The 27,537-nt window shown below is 44.4% G+C and overlaps 1 protein-coding gene across 2 annotated transcripts in view; it reads left to right on the forward strand.

Annotated features, from left to right (window-relative positions):
* The window catches only part of ITPRID2 (ITPR interacting domain containing 2), an 88,083-nt gene that overhangs the window by 26,247 nt on the left and 34,299 nt on the right, over positions 1-27,537 (forward strand). For both annotated transcript variants that reach the window (XM_029605921.1, XM_029605919.1), the window contains exons 9-11: positions 18,913-18,985; positions 24,446-24,525; positions 25,416-26,657. In XM_029605921.1, the coding sequence (XP_029461781.1) occupies positions 18,913-18,985; positions 24,446-24,525; positions 25,416-26,657 (1,395 nt within the window). The remainder of the gene's footprint in view (positions 1-18,912; positions 18,986-24,445; positions 24,526-25,415; positions 26,658-27,537) is intronic.

Below are 27,537 nucleotides of genomic sequence, written 5' to 3' on the forward strand. Positions count from 1 at the left end.
ATTGGATCACAAAGAGTGTAGTCCTTGCGTGGCCATACCATTCAATACATGACTACGAACTTGTGGAGTAAGAGACTGAAGATAAAAGTCCCAAATACTGAGAAAGCGACGTTCCCTCTGAAAAGATGTAGCTGCCCATTGTCTGTCCATCAATAACAATCGATGCAAGTGATTGCGCCATTGCCAATAGGAGGGTGGGTCTGGAGACCGCCAGTTCACTAAGATCATCTTCTTTCCCACTGCGCAGGCCTTCCGGATGAGCAGTCTCGGTCCCCGACCTTTGAGCCGGCCGGGCGAAAAATGTCCAAACAATATCAATTTAATAGTGACAGGTATCACCTCATCCAGTAACCCTCCCAAATAACGAGTTATCCGTGCCCAGAAGTGCCTCACCTTCTGGCAATCCCAAAACATGTGTTGTAAGGAACCTTCCGTCATGTTACACTTCCCACATTGTTTGGAGGCCCCTGGGATATAATGCACCGCCCTAGTAGGGGGAATGTAGGCTCTCCATAAAAATTTGAATTGCATCTCCCGATAATAAGTATTGGAGGAGACACTAGAGATATGGCGGAAGCAACTGCAAAGGTCAGCCGCCGTCACCACCGTCCCACCCATCCCATTCCATCGCCCAACCAGGGTTGCAGTAATTTCCTCCAAATTGTTCCCCAGGAGTTTCCTATAATAATTGGCTAACGTGGGCACCTTCCGTGTTGAGAGAGCAAAAAAGGCATCCAACTTGTAAAAAACCTGCGCTGGCCTAGTCTCCAGCGGGAGCGAATGTACATAATGGTGCAGTTGCAGGTAGGGAAACACATGACGGAAGGACAACCCATACTGCGCAATAATTTCTTTATGAGACATGAGTTTACCTTCATCATCCAGGACATGACCAAGATATTCAATGCCCCGGGACGTCCAATCCTGAAATCCCGCTGCCTGGGAGCCCGGGGAAAAATCGGGATTACCTCTAATCGGCAATAGATAGGCACATTGTCTGGGGATGCCCAATTTATGGGTTACCACCCGCCAAGTGCGTCTTAAGGGTGCCAATAAGGCCGCCACCAGAGGGGGATAAGAGAATCTAGAGGCGTCTGCCTGTAAGACATAAGTCAGTCCCAGCGGGGCGACCAGGGCCTTTTCCACCAAAAGATCAACAAAAGTTGGTGTTCCCATAAGCCAATCTCGGATAAGCCTGAGATTCCCGGCCACATTATAAAGTTGCATATTCGGGACCCCCAATCCGCCCTGTCCCCAACGAGGCTGTAGAAAGCGAAAAGGTATACGCGCCTTCTTGCCTTGCCACAAAAAACGCCGCATGGCCATCTCCAGCCTTCGCCGATCTGGGGCCTTAAGAAAAATGGGCAGGTTTTGAAACAAAAAAAGCCATTTAGGGAGAATAATCATCTTAAACAGATTGAGGCGACCCAACAAGGATAAGGGAAGTTTCTGCCAAACCTCCATCCTCTCCGTCACTTGTTTTAAAAGTGGGGTGACATTACTAGAATACAATAAGGGTAATTGAGCCGGTATGCAAATTCCCAGATAGCGGATTTGGGAGGACGCCCATGTCAAAGGAAACAAAGGTCCCCAAGCGTGCTTTAACAAAGGGGGAAATGGCAGAGCTTCAGATTTCCCAAGGTTCAATTTGAGGCCCGCAAAGGATCCAAACTGTCGAATTAACTCCAAGAGCGCAGCCAAGGAAGGTACCGGGTCTGTCAGGAACACCAGAATGTCATCCGCAAATGCTGCGTATTTAAAGGTTTCAGTCTGCAGTCGAATACCTTTTATATTTCGGGCATTTTGAATGGCTCCCAATAATGGTTCAAGCTGTAACACAAAAAGTAAGGGGGATAGCGGACAACCCTGCCTCATACCCCTATGAATAGGAAAAGCTGCAGAGTGCGAATTATTAAGCCCAATAGTGGCCATGGGTGCATTGTATAACAGCCGTATTGCATCAAGGAAGAGCCCCGTAATCCCCATCAATTGAAAGAGATGAAATAAGTAAGGCCACTCCACGCGATCAAACGCTTTTTCAGCGTCGAGGCTAACCACCAGATGAGGAATATCGTCCAGTTGACCCAGTGTCATTGCAGCGATGACTTTCCTAATATTGGTAAGGGCGTACCTACGACAAACGAATCCCACCTGGCCGGGGCCCAGCAAATCCGGCAGCAGAACCGCCAGTCTGCCAAAATTTTGGCCAGAAATTTTTGATCCACATTGAGAAGGGAGATCGGCCGGTAGGACTCCGGCTGCAGGGGGTCCTTCCCCGGCTTGGGAATCAAAGTAATCGTAGCACAGTTTGTGTGTTGTGGGTAGGAACCTGACTGTATCAAAGCATTGAAGGTGTGAGTGAGGGATTCAATTAAAGACTCCGGCATAATTTTATAAAATTCAGCAGTATAGCCATCGGGCCCCGGCGCCTTATATTTGGGGGCCGTTTTGATAACCCTCCGAATCTCCTCTTCAGTAATGGGCTGATTCAAAGTACCTTGGTGTTCCACAGTTAATCGGGGAATGTGCACCCGGCTGCAAAATTGTTCAAGCGCTCCCCAATTCATTGGCTCTTGGGAATAGAGACTAGAATAAAATTCAGAAAAGGAGTGTAGTATGGAGGGGGAATCCCTCACCAACCTACCTGAGGAATCATAAATCGCTGGGATGAATCGGGAAGCCCGCTGGGACTTAACCAGATTGGCCATCATCCTCCCGGGTTTATTCCCAAATTGAAACATTCGATATTGGTAATATGCCAACCCCTTCTTAGCCCTCTGATGCAGTAAGGTATTAACCTCATTCTGGATGGCGAGGTACGCCTCCCTAGCCCCAGGACTGGGAACCTGCTGCAGCTGCCTACGAGCCCGTCCAAGCTGGGTAGACAACAGCACCAATCTTTTATCCAATAAGTGCCGTCGCCGGGCCGTAAAAGCAATCACATCCCCCCGCAGGACCGCCTTGGCTGTATACCAGAGCAGAATGGGGTCAGACCTATGCTCACTATTAAACTGCAGGTATTCCTCCCATTTCCCCCTTAAGTAGTCATGGAACACTGGGTCCTCCGCCAAATAATACGGGTAGCGCCACCAACGCCCTCCCGAATGCGGCTGGGAACCAATCATTTCTAACAAAATTGGTGCATGATCTGATACTATGATGTCAGCGATGTCGGCTTGCACTACTTGATGCAACAGACTGGAGCTAATGAAGAAATAATCCAACCGGGCCTGTGTCGGGTGTGCCCTGGATAAATGTGTGAAGGTCTTTTCCCCAGGATGTAACAATCTCCAGGGATCCAATAAGTGTAGGGACTTTTCAAGAAATTGAATACCTTTACTAGGCGGCTCAACTCGGTGTTTGGCAGATGTCTTATCCAGCAAGGGGTCCCTTACAGAATTGAAGTCACCCCCCAGAATTATATTTTGGTCGACATAGGGCAATAACGCTCCATAGACCCGGCAAAAGAAGTCCATGGGCGGGTTATTGGGAGCATATACATTACATAAGACTATGGGCTGGTGGTCTAATTCAGCAACTAGAATCAAATAGCGTCCTTGCGGATCTTTAATCTCCTGAAGGACAGAAAAGGGCACATTTTTGCGGATTAAGATCGCCACTCCAGCGGAGCGTGAGGTGGCCGATGCATAATGCACAGCCCCCACCCACCGCTGACACAATTTACGATGCTCCGCATCATCAAGATGCGTCTCTTGAAGCATGATCACATCCGCCTTTTTCCGTTGGAGGACAGACAAGATTTTCGTTCGCTTCATTGGCGAAATAACGCCACAAACATTCCATGAGTATATTCTAAACATTTGGGGAAGCATAGTTTAGGTAAGCCTCAGGGGCCAAACGCTATAGTAGCAAACCAGAATGTCAGCATAGCTGCCTGAGGGCCCTCCCAGCTGAGGCCCCCACGCCAACTTTCCCACATAGCAAATGAACCTTTGGACCTGTACAAGAATAACAGAACCCATAACCCATACAACCGATCCAGGGAACTGGCCCCCTCGCACACCCCTCTCCCACTCCCCCCCCCCCCATCCCACCCCTCCCCCCGTCCCCCAATGGAATAACCATTACATTCCTCATATATTCTCCAATAGGAGCTGGAATCACTAATGCAGTAACCAACACCCCCCACCCCCCACCAGACCCACCCATCCATCACTACCTGAAACAATAAATCTGAAACACAATAGAAGAACCTAGATAGAAACACAGCAATCAAAAAGCCTTATGAGAAAGAAGTCCTTATCCTGCAGCACAGGCTGGTGTGAGTGTTCTCAGGGTAAACCAGTCCCGAATGGGAGAGGATATAATAAAAAAGACAAAAAACTCAGCACCCCGAAATGGTAGCTGCACAGGACTTCCCCAAGCGCAGGATTCACCTCCCAACCCATTGCAAAAAACTGGGGGCAGCAGGCGGCCAAAACCCGGGCCCAACACCCGCCACCATTTAACATTGATGTAATCCGCCGAAATGGTCGTCTCGCCTCCTGCGAACTGAGCACAATCAAGGGCCAAACGTCGTTCCATTTGCAGAGGTCCTCCGCATCGACACACTCACGAGGTTCCTGCCGCCGGGGGCGAAGATTGCTCTCGCTCTGCCACAAATTTCGCAGCCTCCACCGGGTCTGTAATCCAGCGGACTCCGGCATTGGTGGGCACACGCAGTCGGGCCGGGTAGACTAACATGGCTTTGTCCCCTAGCGCATGCAATTTAGAACAAAACGGCGCCATGGCACGGCGCTGCTGGGCCACCGCCGCCGAAAAATCCTGAAACACCAGGACTCGCTGATTCTCATACTGTAGCGCCTTACCGCCCCGTGTAGCCCGAAGAATCTCCGTTTTATGCATGAAATTCAGCACTTCAGCGATGACTACCCTGGGGCGGGAGTCGTCAGGCCTCTTCGGGCCCAAGCGATGTGCGCGCTCGATACGTAGGGGTCCATGTAGTAGCGCCAGATCCAGCGCAGAGGGAAGCCAGGATTCCAGAAACTTAGGCAGTTCGCGATCCAAAAGGGTTTCCGGTAAGCCGACGAAACGGAGGTTGGAACGCCGCGAGCGGTTTTCCAAATCCTCCATACGCTCTGCATGCTTAGTCACCATTTGCTTGAGCGAGGTGAGTTCCTGTTGCATTGAGTGGTGGCCATCTTGCAAATCGGAAATCCTGCGCTCTGCTTCCTCAACACGCGTCTCGAAGGTCTGAATAGAGCTGGTCAATTCCGTGAGTTTGGAAGAGATTAGTAATAATTCAGGTTTAATTATTTCTTGCATCGCCGCCCTGATATCCGCCATGCTAGGAGGAGGAGCAACCCCAAGCTAGCGTCTTGGGGTTGCTCCTCCCCTTCAATCGGGCCTTCTGCAGTCTTCCCCCGTTCTTTTTCCTTTTCTCTCTCTTTCTTGGCTTGTCGGGAAGTCATTGAGTCCAAGAAAGTACCACACCGCCGTGCAAGAACAGAGGAGCTTAAGCAGCACAAATTGAACGTCCCCTATGGATGGATGGGTCTAGATGGTGGGCGAAGGGCGCGGAGAAGGGAAAATGTGCGACTTCTCCCCTCACAGCATCACGTGACTCCCCCTTTTTAATTTTTAAATGGCAGGGTAGCTTTACCTTTTGGGTAAAGATTCCCTTAAGCCACAAGGAATGTTTAAGGGTGATCATTTCATTTCCTCTGACTTCTGAAGAACTGAAAATATTGCTTTTCTGTTGTGGGATTGGTGCATTTAAACACAAAATTGTCCTTTATTTGCTTCTGGTGAGCATACGTGTACTTGGGCATTATTACCCAGTCAATAGAGCATTAACTGAAATTACAGGGGCACTGCTAGGATTAGTGAAATGGAAATTTTGTAATTGCTGATATTACTGTACAGCTGTGGTACAGGAGCAGAGAACGTGCAAGTACAAACAACAGGATTGACCTATGTTGCTACAACATTTTTTGTTGAATGTCTGCATAGTTTTCTGTTGCCTCTACTTGCACGTTCTTTGCCAGGGTGTTGACAGAGGTTGGTCATGCACACCTGGTCCTTAACCTTATTTTCAAATTTTCATTTTTTTTTTCTAAACAAGCCTATAAAATTATTAGGATGAAAATAAAAATAGAACTGTGATAAAAATCCCAAAGAGAGAAATCTTGTGTTCTTATTTGAACAAACCCATCATTATCTCTTTTTTAAGATTATGAAATGAAATAATTTTTTTTGAGTCATTGGTATTTCAACCAGCTCAACCTAAATTATTTTAACTGATTTATAAGCAGTTTACTTATGAATGCAAAGCTTTTGCGTCTCATGCATGCAAAGGTTTGTTGAAGTGTTTTCGCCTGTTGAATGCATCTTCTTCCCTCCACTGGGACACTAGATGGTCCACATACCATCAGTAACCTTGTTTTACCACGTCACTGTACAAACAAATACCTGAAGATTCGGGGAGAATGTTGAAATGCAATAGGGCAGTTCAGTTCTGAGGTTCTTTTGTCATTTTTGTTCTGTCAAAAACAGCAGGTGATGCTTCTTAAATTGAAATAGTAGACTCATGGTATTGTATTGCAAAAAAAATGATTACACCAGTCAACTGTCATTTCCAGAAAGTACTTGACTAGGCTGTCAATCAACTTTTTTTTGTTTTTTTTGGAACAAAGATCAAGGGAGAGAGTTATGAAATGACTGGCAATCATGGAGCATGAGAAAGTTATATGGGAGTTCCCACAGGGTGGCGTCTGCCTTTTCTCTGTAACACTTTACACTTATGTAGATCAGCCATCTAGGTTACTCGGCTTTGTGAACAAGGGTCAGCTCCCATAGCATGAAGCATTAAGATAATTGAACCATTGACCAACCTTAGCAGTAAAGTTCAGCAAGAACGCACACGTGTCAGTCTGTTCATATTGATAAAAGCATAAAGAGTTCCTGGTTTTCTAGCGCTGGTTGTTTTGTGACTTGGTTTTATGGGATGATGATAAAAAAAAATAGCAGCCTGTCTGAGTGACGTCGCAGGTACCAAACCAAGTCTGTGTGTCAAGAAAGTGGTAGTTTAAGGACCTGCATGCATCCCTTCTGGTTGGATCGTGTGCTATTGTGGCTCACTCCATGTTTGATGGCATGGCCCAGCAAGTCCTGAAATGGAAGAGAAGGCAAAGGAAAGACATGTGCATGTACTATGGTTTTTAAGTTCATTTTAGCTCTGTATGTGAAAAGGAGAGGCAATAAAAGTTGTCTTTTTTTTTTTTTTTTTTTGCCAATTTTCTATCATCGCTTTCAGATTCCACAGTGTCTAAAATAACTGGTACGACTGCCACATCTTTATACTGGGCCTGAACAGGTCTTAAACTTTGCTAGTAATTTCTCCCAAAGAGCTAATTGATATACCGGTAGCATTACTGAAGTGCTTTAATCATAACTGAGAACTGTTGCACACATCAGCTGGCAGCGTGAAAGACAGGCCTTTAATCACAATACCCTTTTTCTTTAGTTCTTGCCAGTATATAGGAATAAGTTCAGCGAATGCACATAAACGTGCAGCACTCCATAGTTGCCAAACAGCTGTTAAAACTATTCATATGGTTTGTCCAGCTAAGTTGGGGACTGAGCAGGACCAGCCACGTGTCCTTAAAATTCCCACCGCGTACATTGCCCCCAGCATATGCAGATAAAAAGTTAGCCAGGTAACCTGGGGCTGGGCTGACCTTTAACAGCATTATCCAGATAAGCCTGGGGATGCCCTGGAGCAATTCTAGAATTATCCAGCTGCTGCTCAATGTCCTGTCTGAATTATCCAGACAGCTTGTCCAGATTGCCCATGGCTGAGTATTGACTCCTTGGTATCTTAAAAATGATTGTTTGCCGTGTGCTTCATGAACCATATTAACTTAGCACCTGATGAAAAATTGCGTAGCAGCTCCTCTGGAATAAAGAAGTTGTGCTTGGCCATTAGTGACCACAAAGCTTTGAATGCACCCTGTCTGTAGTTATATCAGTGTGTGTGTACTCTCGGAAGGTCCAACGTAGCAGCAGCCTGTATGTGCACCTGGTGTTGTGGGAGCCCAGCCTATCAGTGTTCTTCCTATGCTTGAGAGCAGTCCATAATTCCAGTAAAAAGCCAACACTTTAACTGATGCTTACACAGGAATTATAAATGTTTAAAAAAAACCCCAAAACCCCTTAAAACTGGAACCCTCAAAATCCGAAAACCTTCTGTAGCATAAACCTCTAATTTGAAGTGGTGTCCAGGGATACTTCACATTGCATTTAAACAAAGGGGAAATACTGTACGTCTTCAAATAATATTAAATCAACAGGTAGCTTATTGTCCCTGGAATGCAGGATGATTGGACACAAGGGGACAGCTTTTCTGTGCACCTTATTATCCTGAATGTTGGAGGCCTGGCTTTTTTACTTTTCATATTTTGGACCACAAATTAAATTATAACCACAAGGTCCACCACAAAGTCCAAGCTGCTTTAAAATATCAATACACATGCGGTGGTTTTCACAACTTAAAGTTTGTGGATTATTACATATTCAAAACTCATCTTCTTTCCCTGATTTGTGCTTTACCTCGCCCGGCTGGGTGCTTTTTAGTTCTTGACTTGCCTCCAGGACCCACCACCCCGTGGATATACAATTTCAGCATTCAAGACTCGTTAATGGGTCCGTATCTCGTTACTCAAGTTACCTCACACACTGTGTCTATACAGTTCAAAACGAACCAAGTAAGGTTATCGACTGCACCATTGTATTTTTCTTCTTTTCAGCCACATGTATGGCTTGTCAGATCTTGCCGTAGGTGAGGAGTCGTCAGGGGCTAGACTAGGAAGGCGCTAATGGATTTTTGGCATCGATGCAACATTTCAGACACATCTGTTTCTGCTTCCCCATTGAGGGGGGAGGATGCGGAGATGAGGGAATTCCTTCGAGCTCCATTTTCCAGATGTGGGTCGTATATCTCGGTTTTTCATGTCCAGTGTAATCCTGCTTCAAGCGATTGTAAAATGAAGCTCGTGATCTCGCACGAGAGCTTGATCTCATGCCCTTACTGCATGAGCTTTAATTCTATGTTGATGTATGTGTGCACTCATATTTATATCTGTCTGTATATAAAAATCTTAGGCAGAGAGTTGTTGGAACAGGGGGCTTGTTTCTATAATTGTATATTTGATTCATGTGGGACCTTAATATACAATTATACAGCTTGTAAAATTGTTTTAAGTTTTATGTACATATACTTTTAGGAGGAAAAGGACTGATCCATCTTGAAAGTACATTGTTTACTCCTGGGGAAATTCTGGGCAAAATATTATATTCCGTGTGCAATATTTTAAAATTCTGCAGACTTTATTTTGTTTAGTGCAATATAGTCACGGTTTTTGAGTAGAAATTAATTTATAATGCAGTATAAAAAAAAAACATTATTACTCAAAGATGCAGAATATTTCCCATCATAAGGCTTGGCTGCTCTGGATTGTTCTCCCCAGCTCTCTCCCCCTCATGGCTGGAAACCCTTTCTCCATGCTTGACCTCTCTTCCCCCTCCCCCATGGGTCAATACCCCAGTTTGTTCACTGCTTCCCTCCCCCCACCAGTTTTCTCCCTCTGCCCCCTTCCCAGTTCTCTATCTTTGGTATCCCCTCCCCCCAGTTCTCTTCCCTGTCCCCGGCAAGACTCCTAAGGTTTCTCTGTCTGCCCCCAGATTTAGTAAGACCCAATAGCTTTCTCTCTGCCACTTCCTCTTTTGCTGGACCCCCCAGCTCTCTTCTTATCTTCCCCCAAGCTCATTGTCTACCTACTCGTTCAGGCTCCACCAAATTCCCCACTACTTTCTTTTTTGTTCAGGCCTTGGGCAGGTGCTGCCACTCTTCCAGCCTGAGTGGGCATGGCTGACTCTTCCTCTGCTGCCATGGCTTCTGCTTCCTGGTCCCCACACCTAATTCGGTGGGGCAAATGCAGAATTCTGCACGGGCGGGGAATTCTTCTCAAGTTCTGCACAACACAGTATTCCCTCAGGAGTAATTGTTGAAACTTGCCTTTTAGCTTTACATTACTGTAATCCATAGTGGCTTTGCATATACTCTTCATTCCATGGCACTGATGGCATTTAAATCTAGGGGAAGATTAAGTTTTTTGTATATTAATTTTAGTATAAATTTTAATTCTGTTTAAACTAACGCACTAGCAGGCCCATGCAATACCATGTGCTGTGGCCAGTGCACAGCTCAACACGCGATTGGATGTACGTTTTGGATGCATGTCCATAACTCCCGATGCAATATGGGAATTAGCACATCCAAAATGTGCATCCACTCAAGTGCGTAGCTAATAGCGCTTATCACATGTAAAGAGCATGTAGATGAGGCTATTAGTTAATCTCCACAAGTCAAAACATTTCCCACGCAGCCAATGCGCCCATTACAATACGGCAAATTTAACGCCAGCCCAGGGCTGGCATAAAGGTCTGCCATGCTCAAGGTCTCATGGGGAAAAAAAACAAAAAATCCTGCTTTCTGTGATTCCTCCTATTATCCTTGCAATACTAAGTAGGGGGAGCCACAGAAAGCAGAATCATGTAAATAAAATAAATACATGGTCCAGGCTGTGTATTTTGTGGGTGTATCTTGTGCTGGTAGCGGGAGAGAATGGACGAGTTGAACCAGCATTTCCTAACCCACACTGATAGCTACCTTTCCTGGGTACCGAGGAGGCGCTAGGGATGCACAGTTTTCCCTATTGCCTCCTTTATACTGCGGCAGCCTATTTTAATATTAAACCACGCACCTGGGAGAGGTGGATCGGGGCGTTGCAATCAGCCTGTGGGTGATCGATACAAGAGGATACTCCTTAAGAACTGGAATAGTTATCTGCAGTCCCCGCAACATCTTCAGACCATGACTATGCTGCAAAATCATTTTTATTATGAACGATGCAAACTTATTAAGAAAACTGAAAAAAAAAAAAAAATTCCCCCGTTGTGCAATAGAAGCACTGGGAAAGGTAGCATGCGGGCGATAACTACCTTGCAGCTTTTTTTGTCCTGATGATTCTGACTCTTGTTTGTGTTGGGCTGAAGCAGGAAGACTCCCCATCATCCTCTAGCACCGGTCCCTCCATGCTTCCTGGCCTGAAGCCTAGGATTCGAGTTTCAGTCGTTGCTCATTTTTTTGTTTCCCCTGATCATTTTCTTTACCACACCTAGAACCTTTTATGGGATTTTGAAAGCCTGAGTTCTTACAGCCTTCTAAAAGAGCATCCCCCACTACATTGTGGTTGAATGGTGCTGGCTACTTGCTCTCCCTCCCTCTAGTGTCTGTAGCCCCTCGGCTACCTTTCTAAACTAGAGATTTCTTCATGTAAAAAAGCACATTTGTGTTTTGGCAGTGGGCCAGTTGGTTGGTTGCAGGCATGTAGATTATTATTTTTTTTTAATCTGATATTCCATGACATCAATATCTAACCACACTGGTTAAAATTAACAGGTGCTCTGTTGATTTAACTTTATGGATTTTGCTGGTGTACTAAGCCCACAGTATCATTTCAAATGCTGAAACAATGATACATGTCACTTCTCGTTGGATACCCAGTTTCATTTTTAATTAAAAAAAAAAAAACAGAAACCTGATCTGGACAAATGACATATTTTGAGATTCTTAGCAAGTCGAGGAATTAACCTAATCTTGAAATGATCCTAAAAGCCCATGAATAAAACACTGAAACTTCCCAGGTAAATTTGGCTTTTTAATTTTTCCTCATTCTATGAATAGTTCTCCTCATATTGTACATGTGAGAGGGGGCAGTGAGGATAAGCTGTTGGGAGGGGGATTCTCAGACTAGTTGTTTTTTTTTTTCCTTAGGGACTTAAATAGGTTTTTATTGGTGCAGTGTGGAATCAGATTTCTCCAGTGATGAGCGCCCCTTGGTTTCACTAAATCACATGACCTGTTGTAGAGTATATGAAGAGCTTTTCTTATGCTCTGAAACTTTCTCATTAGATGATGGACATTGCAATAGTTCACCTGTTTTTTTTTTTTTTCCCTGCCCCTTGACAGGAAGAAGCCTTTCGATAAATGTCTACACTTTGTAGAATTTCCTCTGTTCAGAGCCCTTCTTGCCTGTCTTTGTTTCAGACTTTTTTTCCCCTCTACTTGTAGGAATTTTGATCTATTCAAGCTTTCCTTCAGTTTATTTTTCCAAGGCAACTCTGGTCCTGGAGTGCCGCAAACAGTTCTGGTTTTCAGGATCTCCACAACAAATATATTTGACGTATATTTTCATGTACTGCCTCCATTGTATGCAAATATATCTCATGCATATTTATTATGGAGATCCTGAAAACCTGCGGCACTCCAGAACCAGAGCTACCTACCCCTGTTCTGGGCAGTCCTCAGACTATATTCTCGAACACCGAATGGCTACAGCAGTTTGATCTGGCTCTGTTTGTGCAGTTCAGTCGAGTTATACCATGCCATGCTGACCACCATGTAACCAGGTCTTCGCTAGACCATGGTTATACCGGTGGATCGTTTTGTTTTTATCTTTTGGCCCAGCAATTTGCTTCTGCTTCTAATTTAATCAGAATTAGACCAGGGACCACAACTATTGGGAGGATTTTCTTCCATGATACATGCCCCTTTCAACTCACTTAGCCCAGTTATTACTGCAACTGTCCTCAGCGTGGGGCCATACATCAAGGATTCCTCTGGAACCCTGGCTACTAGGTGCTTCTTCCATGATAACTAGAATCCCTATCCCCTAGAGTCGGTGAATGCTGTGTTTGCAGCATCTCTAGCTCTGGTTAACCTTGGATACAGAGGACCTGACCTGGGAGTCACATCTTATTTATTTTATTTATTTATTTAAGATTTTTATATACCGGCATTCGTGATACAATCACATCATGCCGGTTTACATAAAACAAGGGGTGTACAATGAACAATTGAATAACTTATTGGTGAGGAAGTAAGCAGTTACAAATAACAGGGGAAATGAAACTGGGAGAAGAGAAAAAAAGGATAGGATAACATTTGATAACGATAAAGATATTTAAATTAGCTAAACATTAGCTGTAGATATTTACATAAAAGAACATGAAAAGGACTTGAAAAGGACTGGCTGTATGATGTATAGATGATGGTAGGAGATTAGTTAGTGTCTGGGAATGCTTGTTTAAACAGCCAGGTCTTAAGTCTTTTTCTGAAGGTTGGGAGGCTAGGTTCTTGTCTGAGGTCCGGAGGGATTGAGTTCCATAAAGGGGGGCCGGCAGTTGAGAAAGCCCGATCTCTTAATGTGATGTGTTTGGTAGTTTTGGCAGTGGGTACTTGAAGAGATCCTCTGAGTGCATCTCTAGTTGGTCTGGAGGATGTATAGATTTGGAGAGGGACTTGTAGATCGAGTGGGGTGTGTTGATGGATGGTTTTGTATATTATGGAAAGAGATTTGTAAAGGATTCTGAAGTGAATTGGCAACCAATGGAGATCTTTGAGGATTGGAGTTATATGGTCCCTTCTCCTAGAGTTTGTCAGTAGTCGTGCAGCAGCATTCTGTTACATAGCAGCATTCTGTTACATAGCAGAGCATTGTTACTTGCTCTGCTATGTGAATTTCAGATGCAAGACTTAAATCTAATTCCAGGTCAGATGGGAACCATCCATAAAAGCTTTGAGGGAAAAGTCTGTGGTTAGTGTGCTTGCACATCATTCTTCTGAAGAGAACGGTGGCACTTTCCTTTCTACGTTTTTTGTAGAGAAGGGAGCCAAAGCCTTACTTTAAGGAGTAGTAAGAACTCCAAGTACAATGGGATTTGAATTCTTGATACCCCTAATAACTTACTGGCTGTACAAGGTGGCTCAATGAGAGAGGCTGTAAGCTGGAATGTGGAAGGGAAATATCTTAAGTGAATTTCTAGTCTTCACTGCTTCCTCTGGAGACCCTGGTTGACTCTGTTTTACCTTCTAACAGATTTCCTTTTTTTTAGTTGCATGCACAGTTTCACCTGACTAGGAGTCTACTACTACCAGTACAGTTTATTCTACAGCACTACTAGATGTATGTTTTGATGTGCTATGCTGTACAGATACAAAACAGATAAGTCCTTTCCCTATGGAACTTACGATCTAGTCAGATACACATGGAAGACAAATAAGAACTTTTGGGAAATTTATTATAGAAAATGGTTAAAATCAACATGGCTATGATCATGGAAACCAGGATTGAAGATTTTAAAAGCAGCCTTAAAGAAGTAGACTTTTAGATGGGATATGAATATGGGCAGAAAGGGAGTATGATGCACCATCAATTCAGGAAGGTCTATTCCAAGTGAACAGCACAGCTAGCTGGAAAGTATGAAATTGGAGTTGGCTTGGAGGACACAGAGAAGAGCGTCTTTGCTCAGTGAACAGTGTTTATGAGGAGAGGTATAGGGAGAGAAGAGGTAATAAGGTGTTGCAGAGTGAAAACACTTGGAGGTGAGCAAGCAAGTTTTGAAAGGTGGGACACTACTGGTCATTTTAGCAGTGCTGAACACCCAAATTGCAAATTACTGGTGATCAGGCCTTCATAGTCAAACAGTAGGATTTGGGCGCATTCTCACACTTTGTGGTACCATTCATCTCTCTGGATAGATGTAAGGACATTTTATTTCATAATTTAGATCAGGAGAGCTGAAACTGGTCTTTGGCGCCCCCTCCCCCCAGCCTTTCAGGTTTCCAAGATATCTCTAATGACTATGCATGAGATTTATATACGTGCACAACCTCATATGCATGCAAACATTTCTCATGCATGTTCATTAGGGATATCCTGCAAATATGACTGGATGAAGGACTCAAGGACTGACTTGAGCACCTCCTGTTTTAGATGCCTGTGATTTGACTCTGAGGATAGAGTATCCAGCATGGTGGCCGCAGGCATGTGACCTGCATTGCAAAGCATAGAATCACTGCAGCGAGAAGTTAGAACGGGGGTAAGCAACTCCAGTCCTCGAGTACTGCAAACCAATTGTATTTTCAGGATATTAATGAATATGCATGAGATGTATTTCCATGCAGATGTACTTCATGAATATTCAATGTGGATGTATTGGATATTGGCTTGTGGCATTTGAGGCCTGGAATTGCTTTCTCCTGAGTTAGAAGATATCTAGACTATGGTCAAGGTGACCTTCCTTACCTTGAAGTCATCCCTTACAGACCTGTTTTTCTATAAAAGATCCTTTTTTTGGTCGGTCTTAGCAGGGATCCACTACCACGTCTTGCACTGCAGCCCAGTCAGACGAGCTTGGGCCTTTGATGGGGTCTGTGTGTTAGTCCAGGCTCCAACTGAGGCATGTAATTCCAATGATTCTACTATTATCTAGTGCTGGAGTGGTCAACTCTGGTCCTCAAGAGAACCTGGTTCTCAGGATATCCACCATAAATATGTATGAGATACGTTTGCATACAATGGAGACAGTGCATGTAAATCTATCTCATGCATATTTATGGTGGATATCCTGAAAACCAGGCCTGTTTGTGGCTCTTGAGGATTGGAGCTGGCCACCCCTGATTTGGTGTCATGTTTCCCAATCCTCTCCTGAATTGGGAAACACCTATCCAGTTGGATTGTTAGGATTGCTGCAATGAATGCACATGAGATGTACATGCATTTGCCTCCATTGTACACAAATCTATCTCATGCATATTCATTTTGGCAATCCTGGTAACCTGAGTGGATAGGTATGCCCCCAGGATAGGGTTGGGAAACTGATACAGATTGGTATGTAAACTTTAAAAATATTCCAGCGGTCAGGAGAATCTCTTTCAAACGGGTACATGATTATGATCTGCTGGAATGGTATATTTTTTGAGAACAATAATTGCAAATAAGTAGAATTTCATGGTCTCTCTTGCTTTGTTGCTTAGAATTTTTGAACACGATTATCAATTGGTGTTCTAAATTGTATTGTGGGGAAAAACGTCAAGAGAATTTACAATGAAACAATCCAGCTTTGTGTCATCCCTCTGGATTCAGACCACAGTAACAGTAGTCGAGAAATACAGTAATCTTCTTGTGTGTTCTAGATTGCTGTGAGATGCAGTTTTGAAATTGCTTTTTCTACCCCACTAACTCTGGGAAATGTCTTATTTTTCTTTATAAAAAGGCACCCAGCTAGATATCCCCGTTTCCGGGAAAGCATATACTGGGTTTGTAGTGCTAAGATACGGGCAGCCTATCGCTGTAGGATCAAGTTCAATGAACAGTGCTATGTATTTAAAAAAAAAAAAGAGGCCTGGCTGACTGCCCAGCTACAGATAATGTGCTGCTATAGAGACCAGGAAACAAGTGGCATGATTAGAAAAGCAGAAACAGAAAAACAGCCAGCTAGTTTCTTCTCCCCCCCCCCCCCCCACACCCACCCCCACCCCTCAAAGCAACAGTACAAAATGTGAATTCCAATTATGGTTGGAACGGTTCTCATTCAGTGACTTTATTTTTAATGTACATTTAGATTTCTGATTTACTTCTTGATTATTGATGGTGTTTCTGCTGTTTGTATTTAGTCATACTCATGCCCAAGAACCGGCTTTACACTCTCTCGAAGCTCATAGTAACTAGCGCATTGTCTGCATTATGGCTGCAAACTGCTCCACACAGTTAAGTCGCAGATATAGAGCAACACTTTTTCTAAACAAAAAAAAAAAATTCTCATTAGTTTTGGCTGCTTAGCTGCAAGGGTGGCATAATGTAGATCTGTTCCCCAAATAGTTCTCACGTGTCTCCAAAGTGTTCCAGCAACTTTTTAATAGAAGGAGACTCTGGGGGAAATCTTTTTGTGAGGACTGGAGCCACTGCAGTTTGGGTACAGGGATGTTTCCTTACTATTTTATTTTGTTGCCAGATGTTTTTGTAAGAAGTTCAGCCTGCCAGTGGAATATGGCTTCTTCCACTGTGCACAGAGATAAGCACTCACTTCCTTTCTTCTGCTTATTTTGATTTTTGTTTTCCTTTCTTGGCAAAAGGGTAGACTTTTTTTTTTTTTTTTTCCCTTTTTGTCAGTTTTACAGCTCCATCAGCTGTGCTGGGACTGCAGTCAGTGCACATGAAATGCAGGGAAAAGCAGCTGTTAAGATTTTGGGTATTGAGTAAGGGAGTATGTGTGGGGATTTTTGTGGATTTTAAACTGCCAGCTTATTAAAATTGTCATTCCGCATACCAGCTCTTGAGGGGAGAAGCTTCTTTTAATACTACGGTGAAGACCGGGGTTGTATATTATCTTGTGCTTTGCCATTTGGATTCATCTTGCATTTTTTTTTTTTTTTTTTTTTGGATGGAGCCAGTTTCCATACAAACTTACTGACGTTCCTTGGTAAGCTCCTTATAGGTAATGGTTTTCTGTATTTGGGGTGCGGGTGGGAGAAGGGGAGGGGAAGGGAGTGGCTGTCCAGGAACTGTTGCGTTCTTTCATTTTTCTTACAGTCAGAGATGTTAGCAAGGAGTGAGGCTAATCTTAGTGTGGTATAGTGAAGAATTCAGCATGCCTACACAGACTTGAAAATTGCTCTCTGTAGATACTAATGTTAAAAAGATGAGAAATTACTCTGCTATAGCTTTACATCCATATGGTTTCATTGTATCTTAATCTTTTTCTTTTACAATAAGGAGTTTTCAAGAGGTTGACATACAACCCTATGTTGGGATTCCTGCATTCTTATTGTGTCTCCACCTATGGCCTGCAGTCTCTAGGCAGCTGTTCAAATATCTTAAAGACTTCCATGCCCAGGGGTGAGCTTTATTCAGTGGAAAGGAGGCTCTAGAATGCAGGGTCATGAGTTGAGGTTGAAAGGGGGTAGACTGTGGGAAATATTTCTTTACAGCGAGGGTGGTGGATGTGTGGTACAGCCTCCCAGTGGAAGTGGTGGAGACAAAAACAGTATCTGAATTTAACAGTATAGGATAATTACAGGGGATCTCTAAGGAAGTGATGAGAATTATATTGCTAAATTGATTGGACCAATGGGCAGACTAGATGGGCAATACAGTCTTTTCCTGCTGTCATGTTTCTGTGTTTCTAAGGCGTGTTAATTTTAATTATGCATGCCTCAGAATTCTTGTCTCAGTTGCATTTGTTAACACACATAATTTTTAAAAATATAGAATTATGTCAGAATACAGATATTGGGCGAATCGTTTATTGTCTTGAACTGGTGCAGTTATTCAGTTGACATTCTCCCTGCTGGATTTTGTACTGTAGCAGAAGTCCACACTTGTTTATATGGGATGTATTGAGTTAGAATTGTCTGTCTGCATCAGTCATGTAAACTGGTAGTTAATCTTTTGAATACAAAATGTGAGAATGGTGGTTCTATTCTGATAAGACTGTAGTCTTCCTGTTATGCATTTTTGATAAAAAGTATGAACCGTATTGCAAGAAGGGGGATGCGGGCTATTTTTTTTAATATATATTTTTCCACTTAGTGGTTTGTAGAACGCTTCTTCCAAGAATTTAACTGCTTGATGTATCATGAAATCATTTATATCAGTATGTAGATGCGCACAGACTAAAAGCAGACCACGGGCCGATAGCCTAACCTACTTCTAACTGTGTGACAGGTATTTCCAAGTGGTAATGTAGAGAAGCCAAAGGCAACATTTTTGGTTGCTGTTCATGAAAATGACACCACAAAAGCGGAGTTAGAGATAACTTGATAGCAGCTGACTCTACACATCAAACGTTTTCCTCCAGTGCTTGTAAGAAAAAAAAAAAGACCCAGACCCCTCACCAGAAGGGTAAGGCGGATGTGTTTGGAGTGGCCCCGAGCATTGTCAGTGCTTTGTGAGTTCATGGTGTCACTACCCACCGTGCAAATGGAATGCTGCATAGTCGGTTGTAACTAATCTAGCATGGAATGTAAAATTTTAATATTGTCTTTAGGTGCAGAGCACAGAAGGAGACGCACCACATGTTCCAGCTATCTGCCAGCTGGCGCTAGACAAATTGGGCAAAGGTAAGTCATAAAGATGCAATTTGCTTAGTATTTCTTCAGAACCACCAAGAGATCATAGATTGTAAGTGTGAACATGCCCTAGTAAATGTATTGAATTCCAGTGAAAAATATGTTCAGCTTTCAGTTTAGGTTTTGCAACAGAACAGGAGATAGTGGGAACCACAAATATATATATATATATATATATATATTTTTTTTTTTTTAAAGTGAGGGTTTGAATTGCATTTGTCCATGTTTTACATAAGTACAGAAACTGGTACCATTAAGTAGAAATAAATAACAAACACAAAATAGAAATAGCAAAGTAATGGGTGCTTATGACCCCCCCCCCCCCCTCCAAAAAAAAAAAACACCAAGAGGGCATTAAGGCACTTTGCTTGGACATTTTTTAATAATGTATTTTCAAAATCTTTAACAAAAAAAACCCCCACACACTTACTTAAATTGACATTTTTTTGCTGCTGGTCTGCTTCTTTTATAGACAGAAGAGGTGAGAAGGCAGCAGAACATAGAAACTTTACCAGACCAAGATTCGGAGTGACTTTTACACCTGCCCTGAAACGGGTTTATGGGATGAAATGGTGTCATGCATTGCAGCTGCCTTGTGCTTGAAGAAGGATTATTGTAATTTTGACTTGCACTTGCTGATAATATGAAACAAGTAGAAAGTGTGATATTCTAGACATCCTGGGTTACAACTTCCCGCCCAGTATATGAGTAAACTGCTAACTTTTCCCTATTCCTGCACCCTGAGAAGCGGAGAAAGTCAGATGTGGTTGCACCCTCTCCAGATCCTTCCTCCACAGTTTGAGGCCGTTCCAAAGTTAAAAGGAGGGGACACACCCATAAAAGCACAAACCGCAACACACACAGGCATTTTACTATCTGATAAGCCTCTGTTCTCTTGAATCGAGGCTAAAAATGGATCACTTCATGTCCTCGACAAGAACTGTGTCTGCAGCTAGTCATTCGGTGAAGAGCAGTGGAATTGTTGCATGTGAGAAGCAGGGGTCTATGCGTGCATGTCTTCATGCAAATGGAGCATATGCCTCCTCGCAGAGATGTCTGGGGGAGGGGGAGCCCCTGGCACTATCATCTCTGTGTATCTCTCAAATAACCACCCTCCCCCCACCCAGGGCAATCATCTTCTTTCCTTCCCTCCCTGGCCTCCCAGAACAATTGTCGATCCCTTCCTGCTAGCAGGAGGATTTGGAGAACAGCTCTTCTTACTTGCGGCTATTGCCTCCTCTGCCAGTTTCAATCTGAAGTTTGAAATATGTGGGGCTGGTAGGTGCCATGAAACTACAAAACCCCGCACGGTTCAGATTTTATATCAAAGCCAGCAGAGCACAAGGCCAGACACAGGTAAGAAGTGCTGCGCTCAGACTCTTTCTGCTGATGGTAGGGAATTGCATTAGGGGTAGAGGTTGGTGTGTGAGTGTGTGTGTGTGGGGGGGGGGGGGGGGGGCGGGAATCATTGGAAGTTGCTGATATGAGGTGGCATGGGAGTACCCTCCAAACTTGGGGCCTAGGGTGGTTGCCCCAATTCTGCCACCCACCCTTCACCCCCCCCCCAAGGATGGCCCTGCCCCTACTTCCAAGATGGATGAAAAATCTCCTTTGATCCAAATTTGGAAACTATGCTTCTAGGAAAAAGTCTTAAAAGGATGCAGTATCATGGTTAGCCCTCTCATGTGGTTTTTGGGCAGTCTCCTTTTAATGTCAACTGAACTTGTTGTTCCAGTATAGTTGATACTTGTTTTGTTCTTGCGAAAGTGTGGATTTGCGTTGGTTAGTGGGGGCGGGGTTGGAAAAGCATGGCAATGTATAATTGTCTTTGGGTAACTGTTGGCAAGTGGCATGCATGCATGCACAGGCAGAGTATTGTAAGACGTTTCAAGTTACTCATCCATGCAAAGTGTTTTCATCACTCATGTAAGTGGCAGTAGAGTAAAGCCACAAGGCAAAAACATGGTCATCCATAATGAGGTTGTTCAGTAACAAGACTTGGGTAGTTGCCTTCTATTTTTGCTTTAATGCGGTAATTTGTGGTGGTTTTAAAGTTTTGATGTAGGGGTGTTTTTGAGCTTGTTTTGTTGGGGAGCAATAATTGATCAGAAGAATCCGGATGAGAAAGAGACCAGCATCTGGCTGGACAAGGAACGTTCGTTAAAAATAACATGGACTTCGGGAGCAAACAGAACGAGAGTTAAGCTGAATGCTCGGTACTGCATACTGTTGGTCTATGGTATTGAGTTTGCAATTCTTATTTCTCGTGTGGAGTTTTTTTGTGTCCTTATTTTAATCAGGTTCACCTGCACTAGTCAAAAATAATTTATGTTTGCTAGGCTTGCTTAACCTGAGATGTGAAGGGGCAACTCAGCTGGCATTTACTGGTCGTATGACAGTGCCACAAATTGCCATGTAGGCTGTAATGCAGCTTTCATTCGGGTGCCACCAGCAAGGTAATGTGAAGGAAATAGCAGGCCCCCTTCCCTCCTACGCATTCACTGGCGACACATGCCTGTACATAAAGTGATTATGGCACACTTGTGCCCCAGAAAATGCCCCAAATGCCTGGTTTCCTTTTTCTATTTGCTCCTTGCTTTTTCCTTAGCCATTCCTACTCTGCCTCCCCACCATCTCCCCTTCCTTCGCCGTAGCTTATCTCAACTGCCTTCTGTGCTGCTCTTCCTCCCGCCTCTGTATTTCTCCCTCGTTTTTCCTTTTCGCATCGGTGCAGGGTATAGACTGCTTCCAATCCCCCTTCATGCCTCTGCTCTCTGTCTGTTAGCTTGCCTACCCCTTCCCCAACCACCACAATCTTTCCTCTTCCCCTCTTCGTTCTTTTCCCTCCTCTGTTGTTTCTATCTCCCCCACCCTCACCCACCTGCTTGTGCTCTGTTACTCTCTACATGCTTCTATTTTTTTTTTTGTGTGTGTGGTATTGCTGTGGCACTATAGCCTGCCAGTGGGGTGCCCACAGCCTATTCTCGGCCCTGCTGCTGGAAAGGTTTATGGCAGAGTGCTTGGTCAGGTAGGAGGCCTGCGAGGAGGAGACAGGCCGCAGTTGCCCGAGATCCCCCCTACCACCGCCTACTTCAGCGTCTCCACTGCACTGCCTGGTCCCCTGTTCTCTGGCAATCCACTCTGCTCTAGGCCCAGTGGGAGAGGCAATGGCAAGGGCTGTGGTTAAAGACCAGGCAGCACTGCAGTATTTTGCGAAGCCCTACACAAGGGCTCCAACGCCAGAAATGGAGGGGAAGAAGTGTCAGCCTCTTGAGTTGATCCTGCTTGTCCGTTCTGAGCCGGGGACCAGAAAGTCTCGGATCGCCATGGGATAGAGAACCCTCGGTTTACTTTGGCATAATTATGTTTCATAGCCTAGGCAGATGCACCCCCGTAGTAATATAAACAGTCACTCTTCTCCCCCCCACCCCTCCACACACACACACACACACACTCTCAAATGAGAACCGTATGCCAGCGTATGCCTCGCTCGTTATTGGGATTCCATTTCCTGTTTTCCATTTGGATGGCTGAATGAGATTATTGGCAAACACAAGGGTTCACAGTTATTGCTGCTGATTGATTTGTAGACAGCTAATCAGAATGTCGTATAGAAAAAACAAAACAAAACACCCCGAAACTTGCCAGTGCACTCTGGGCAGGGCCGGGCATTTGGCAAATATACTCAGGTTGTGCTGGTGCCAGGTCAGACTGTGAAACGTTAGTGCCTCTCTCTGGATGTTTAGCATATGATTTCTATGCTACCTACTTAAAAGATGTGGGGCTCAGGGGGCCTTCCCTTGGCTGCAGATTGGGGGAAGGGGGCCGCCTTCTGGAGAACTGCACGTGCCTGGGCCAGTGGGAAGCTTCCACCCTTGCAACTGTCTGTGCACGAGCTCCATGGTCTTCTCACTGCACGGGCAGCAGTGCACTCGCAGGAGCACTGGAGACCGTTTCGGTAGGTAACCTCCAGAAAAAGCCGAGAACAGCGCACTTTCTGGCTTAGGAAATAACCCGCACTGGTTCCTTACTGCGTACTGTTACTGACTGTGGTAGTGTAATCATTCTTTTTGCCTAGTGCCGCTGCATGGTAGCTGAGCAGGGCTCGAAAAAATGCGGTAGCCGTCAAAAGTTCCTAGTCGCAGACTAACGTAGCGCATGAGAATGTTTCATTTATGCTATAGAGCGGGGCCTTTTGTCTGATGTTCAACAAAGTTTTAAGTACCGGTAATTGAAGATTTGTACAGAAAATGCAATTGTTTAATACTGCACAGTGTTACGTATTACAATAACTTCCAAAAATAGGACGTTTGGAGAGGTGTACTGCATGGAGTGCACAAAATTTCCAAAGGCTTACCCTCGGCACTTAACTCACCAGCGTTGAAATGCAGTCACTGCCACTCCCCACACCTTAATACTTTGTTGTAATGGAATCTGAGTGCAGTTATTAAGTGGAAAGTGCAGATTCCCCCCCCACCCCCCCCCATCATCCAGAGCAGCACTCGCTCTCTCTCGTCCACCCCTCCTCACCCTATCCAGCTGCAGTCCTCTCTCCTCCCACCCCACCCCTCTCAGCCTTATGTTATGCCCTCACCTCCTGTTACCAGAGTGACTGTCTCTGGGATTCTGTGGCCACCTGGCGAGGTGACTGGACAGCTACAAATCTTGGGTTCTCACAGCCTCATAAAGAGACAGGAGCAGCCTTTGTTGTCAGTTGGGTGAGGCCTGAGGAACCCTGCCAGCTTCAACCAGCAGCTCCTCTGTTTCCCCCTCCATGTGTCTGTTTTCACCTGGCCTTGCATGGAAGTTTTAATTATGTTGCTTTCCACATGTGTGCTGAAGAAAATTGTATTTGGATGGACAAATTGTCAGTCGTATAAGGTGTTCCCAGAGTTCAGAGTCTTAAGAACGAGGTGCTTTCCCTCCCAGCCTCCAGTGTCCTTCCCCCCTCCCCGCACACACATACTGGCCTCAGTAATCCTCCCCTAGAGCTCTCCCCTGCACCCCGGTGGACCTAACATCCAGCGTGCGCTCGCTGTCCCTGTGGCGGGCCTGCTGCAGCCTTCACCCACAGTCCTTTGGGCTGACTTTCAGAAAACAGGTGCCGCGACTAGAGCAAGTGGCAGGATCACCGCAGGAACAGGGAGCATGCACACGCGGCCCTGCAGCGCGCGTGCTGTCATGCCCCTGCTGTCACTCGCTCTGGGTTCGGGTAGAATCGGGCTCTGGGCCTCTGCCCCCCCCTGCCAGCCCTTCTCGTGTAGCCAGTGAATTTGCTGTGCATTCAGAGGCTACCTTGTCCCGTTCATCTTGCTTTCTTTGACTGAGCGTAAACAAATTGGACAGATTTAATGTTTTTAATGGCAGCTGCATTCATGCTGTGTAGATGTAAAATGGTGAGTGTAAATTGCAAAAGGCCTGTGACTCACCTTTTCTGTTTTTCTTTCATAGATCTATTGAGAACTGCTAGTCAGCACTCTGATAGCAGTGGGTTTGCTGAAGATCCGACTACGGATATTAATTCTCTTCAGGTGAAATGGGATGTGTGTATATACCTGTGCATGCTTGTATGAAGGCTTTTTTTTTTTTTCCTTTTATAGATAAATTGGTAGTTTGAGCACATTTCTCCCTCCGTTGTAAGGGAGAGCTGTCTTGCTTTTCTGTCTTTACTAAAGTGACTTGGACTTTACCTATAACTGTCTTAATGTTACAACAGCGGCAGCAGCATTTTCAGCAAAATAAAATAGTTGCTGACATTGAGTCAATAAAATGACTAAATAATAAATCTGCTGAGCAGTTGATCCCATGGAGTTCTTCCTTTTTGTGTGTTAGAGAAATTCTAGCAATTCTGCCCGCTCCCCACCCCGCCTAACACACGCACACCCTTTCCCCCAATTGGAAGTCATCCAAAGAAGTTGAAAGATGTCAGAAACCAGAAATTTAAAAAGAAATGCTGACCTTTCAGAACTGGTCTTTCTTTTCTAGACAGTCTCCTCCCCTCCCCCCCATACATTCATTATATCCTTTCTTAAGAGAAAATTGAGTGTCCAGTGGGTGAGAGATACTCTCTGTATGCTCTAGTTTTTATGGGCATTTAGAATGACTAACAGTGTTTTCCCTCGATACCAGAAACTTGAGATTTCCTCATATGTCAGGAAACTCAATGTGCCATTGTTTAATCCATCTTTTATCCTTCTCTGATAGCTTGGTGCCATCTACTGTTAAACAATTTCTGTGCATGTGCAAAAAAAGTATTGGTTTTGGTTTTAGTTCATGCACATCATATTTACATAGTTTTGGCCTAGCATGCTCAGCACAGGATGTAGCAAGCATTGGGAAAGAGAGCCTGAGGAACTGTAACTTGGAGCTCTTTCTGGGAACCCTCTAAGTTCTAATACATGCTTCTGTCTTCCTTGCTTAGGCACACGAATCTCTCCAAGCCATGGGTAGCAGTGCCGACAGCTGTGACAGTGAGACCACAGTAACATTAGTTAGTGAAGACCTCAAGACGCCCATGTTGAAAGAAGCTCCAGACTTTCATGACTTCGATATCGATGATGAATTTTTCAGCCCCATTGAAATATCAGGGGACAAAACACCATTGTTTTCCGGGAGCCCAGCAGAAGAGCTGTCAAGTATTTTGATTCGTGATAATGAAGCACGTCCTTGCACTGAAAGTAAACTAACTAGTACATTGAAGGACATGGACGATGCAAATGCTGATCAGGGGAAGGAAGTTGAGGAAAACATTGGTAATTCTTTAATTAAAGATGGGTCTTTGCTGCAGCAAGAGAGTACTGGTGAGAGTGATGTTGAGAACAGCAGTGAATACGACGTGACCCCATATATGACGCATCACATTTCTAGACCAGTGAATTGTTTGTCCGGTTCTACAGAGGACAGAAGATTTGATGTTGAGCATACGGAATCTTCTCCAATAAATCGTGTGAACGTTGTTCTACAGAGAGCCAAGATGAAAGTGTGTACTGTGTCTCAGGTTGATGATTGTAGAGCAGGGCACAGTATGCTTACGGCAAGAGATGTATTGAAGCAGAGACGTGACTTTGCAAAATCTGGTTTCCCTTTGAGAAGAACACAGTCTCTACCATCCACGGGCATCAGTCCAGTGAGAGTTGTGTCATCTGTAAGTGTCCGCTTATCGCCAGGAAAAGCCACCAAGTGTAGCCCCCCTTCCTTCACATACAAGTACTCACCTGAGGAGGACGTGGAAAGGGCAAATGAGGAAGATACTTTGGCTGCATGTAAATCCACATTTGTCGTCTCCTCTTCATCTATGAAAAAAGAGAGTTCCAGGAGCAGCTTGAATAGGCTTCCAGATGAATCCATTCGTACCAGACCCCAGACCTGTTCAGCTCATGCACCATCCCACAGGTCTCAGTCGTCATGCTCCCTTCATTCTGTCCACTCTGACTGGCAAGACAGACCACTGTGTGAGCACACAAGGACTTGGAGCAACCATAGCATCCCCAGTGTCTCTGGAGCCTCCTGTAGCGCTCTGATGTCTCCTTTTGGCTGCCCCTATTCACAGAGATTTAGCGGATTTCCCCAGAGACCATGTTCCATGAACCCTCCTTCTACCACTGAAATGCAGCTGCGGAGAGTACTGCACGATATTAGGAGCTCACTCCAGAATCTTTCCCAGGTATGGTTGCATAGCTCTGCGGGCAACGTAGAACTCAAGGTAAACTCTCCCCATGATTTGCCATCTACTACTGTCCTAGATGGACCTGCACTTATTTTGATGTTTACTATTTTTATACAATGATTGAGAAATGAAGCATTGTGAGTTTTCAAAGCGCATCATGTGACTGTAAATCTATGCAGAAGTGAAGAAGGCACGTTTGACATTTTAATGTACTGTAGCCTCACTGGTTTTATTTACAATGGATTAACCAAGAGTTGGGGAGCCTCACTGGTTTTATTTACAATGGATTAACAAGGGTTGGGGAGCCACATAATTGCAATAATTTTTGTTCCAGGACATCTGATATGTACAATGATACAGTCGGATGTGCACTGTAAAGGATTTTGATGCATTTGCTAGCAGCTTAAGGTGCTAGACTCACTGTCACAGAGCACTTGGGTGGATATTGGAATTTTTTAGTGCACACCTTGCTATTACTTGCTTCATTTTTAAACCTTTTGTGGTTTAAAGGGGAAAACCATTGCTTTGTTATAGCAAAAATATTACTTGCATCAAAAATAAGTAAATCCCTTCCTCCATTCAATATAATTGTGAAAAAGTGGAGGAGAATCCATCTTTTCTGTAAACCAGAATCCCATCCTAGTTCAGAGCTGGTGAGAAGTGTTAAAATACCTAGCAAAATGCTGTTGCATTGTTAGGTCACCGGAAAGCAGAGGAGCAAGTGGCACAGAATCATGAATGTTAATTTCAGCTGTATGTTTGATAAAAGTTTATCAGGAAATATATGCCATAATCCATACTGTAGAAGTACATGCAGGCAACAGCTTTGTTGCTATCTCTGCAGCCATTTTCACGCACAGCTATAGGTTGTAAGTAC

Source organism: Rhinatrema bivittatum, chromosome 6 (assembly GCF_901001135.1).
Source record: "Rhinatrema bivittatum chromosome 6, aRhiBiv1.1, whole genome shotgun sequence".
Lineage (NCBI taxonomy): Eukaryota > Metazoa > Chordata > Amphibia > Gymnophiona > Rhinatrematidae > Rhinatrema > Rhinatrema bivittatum.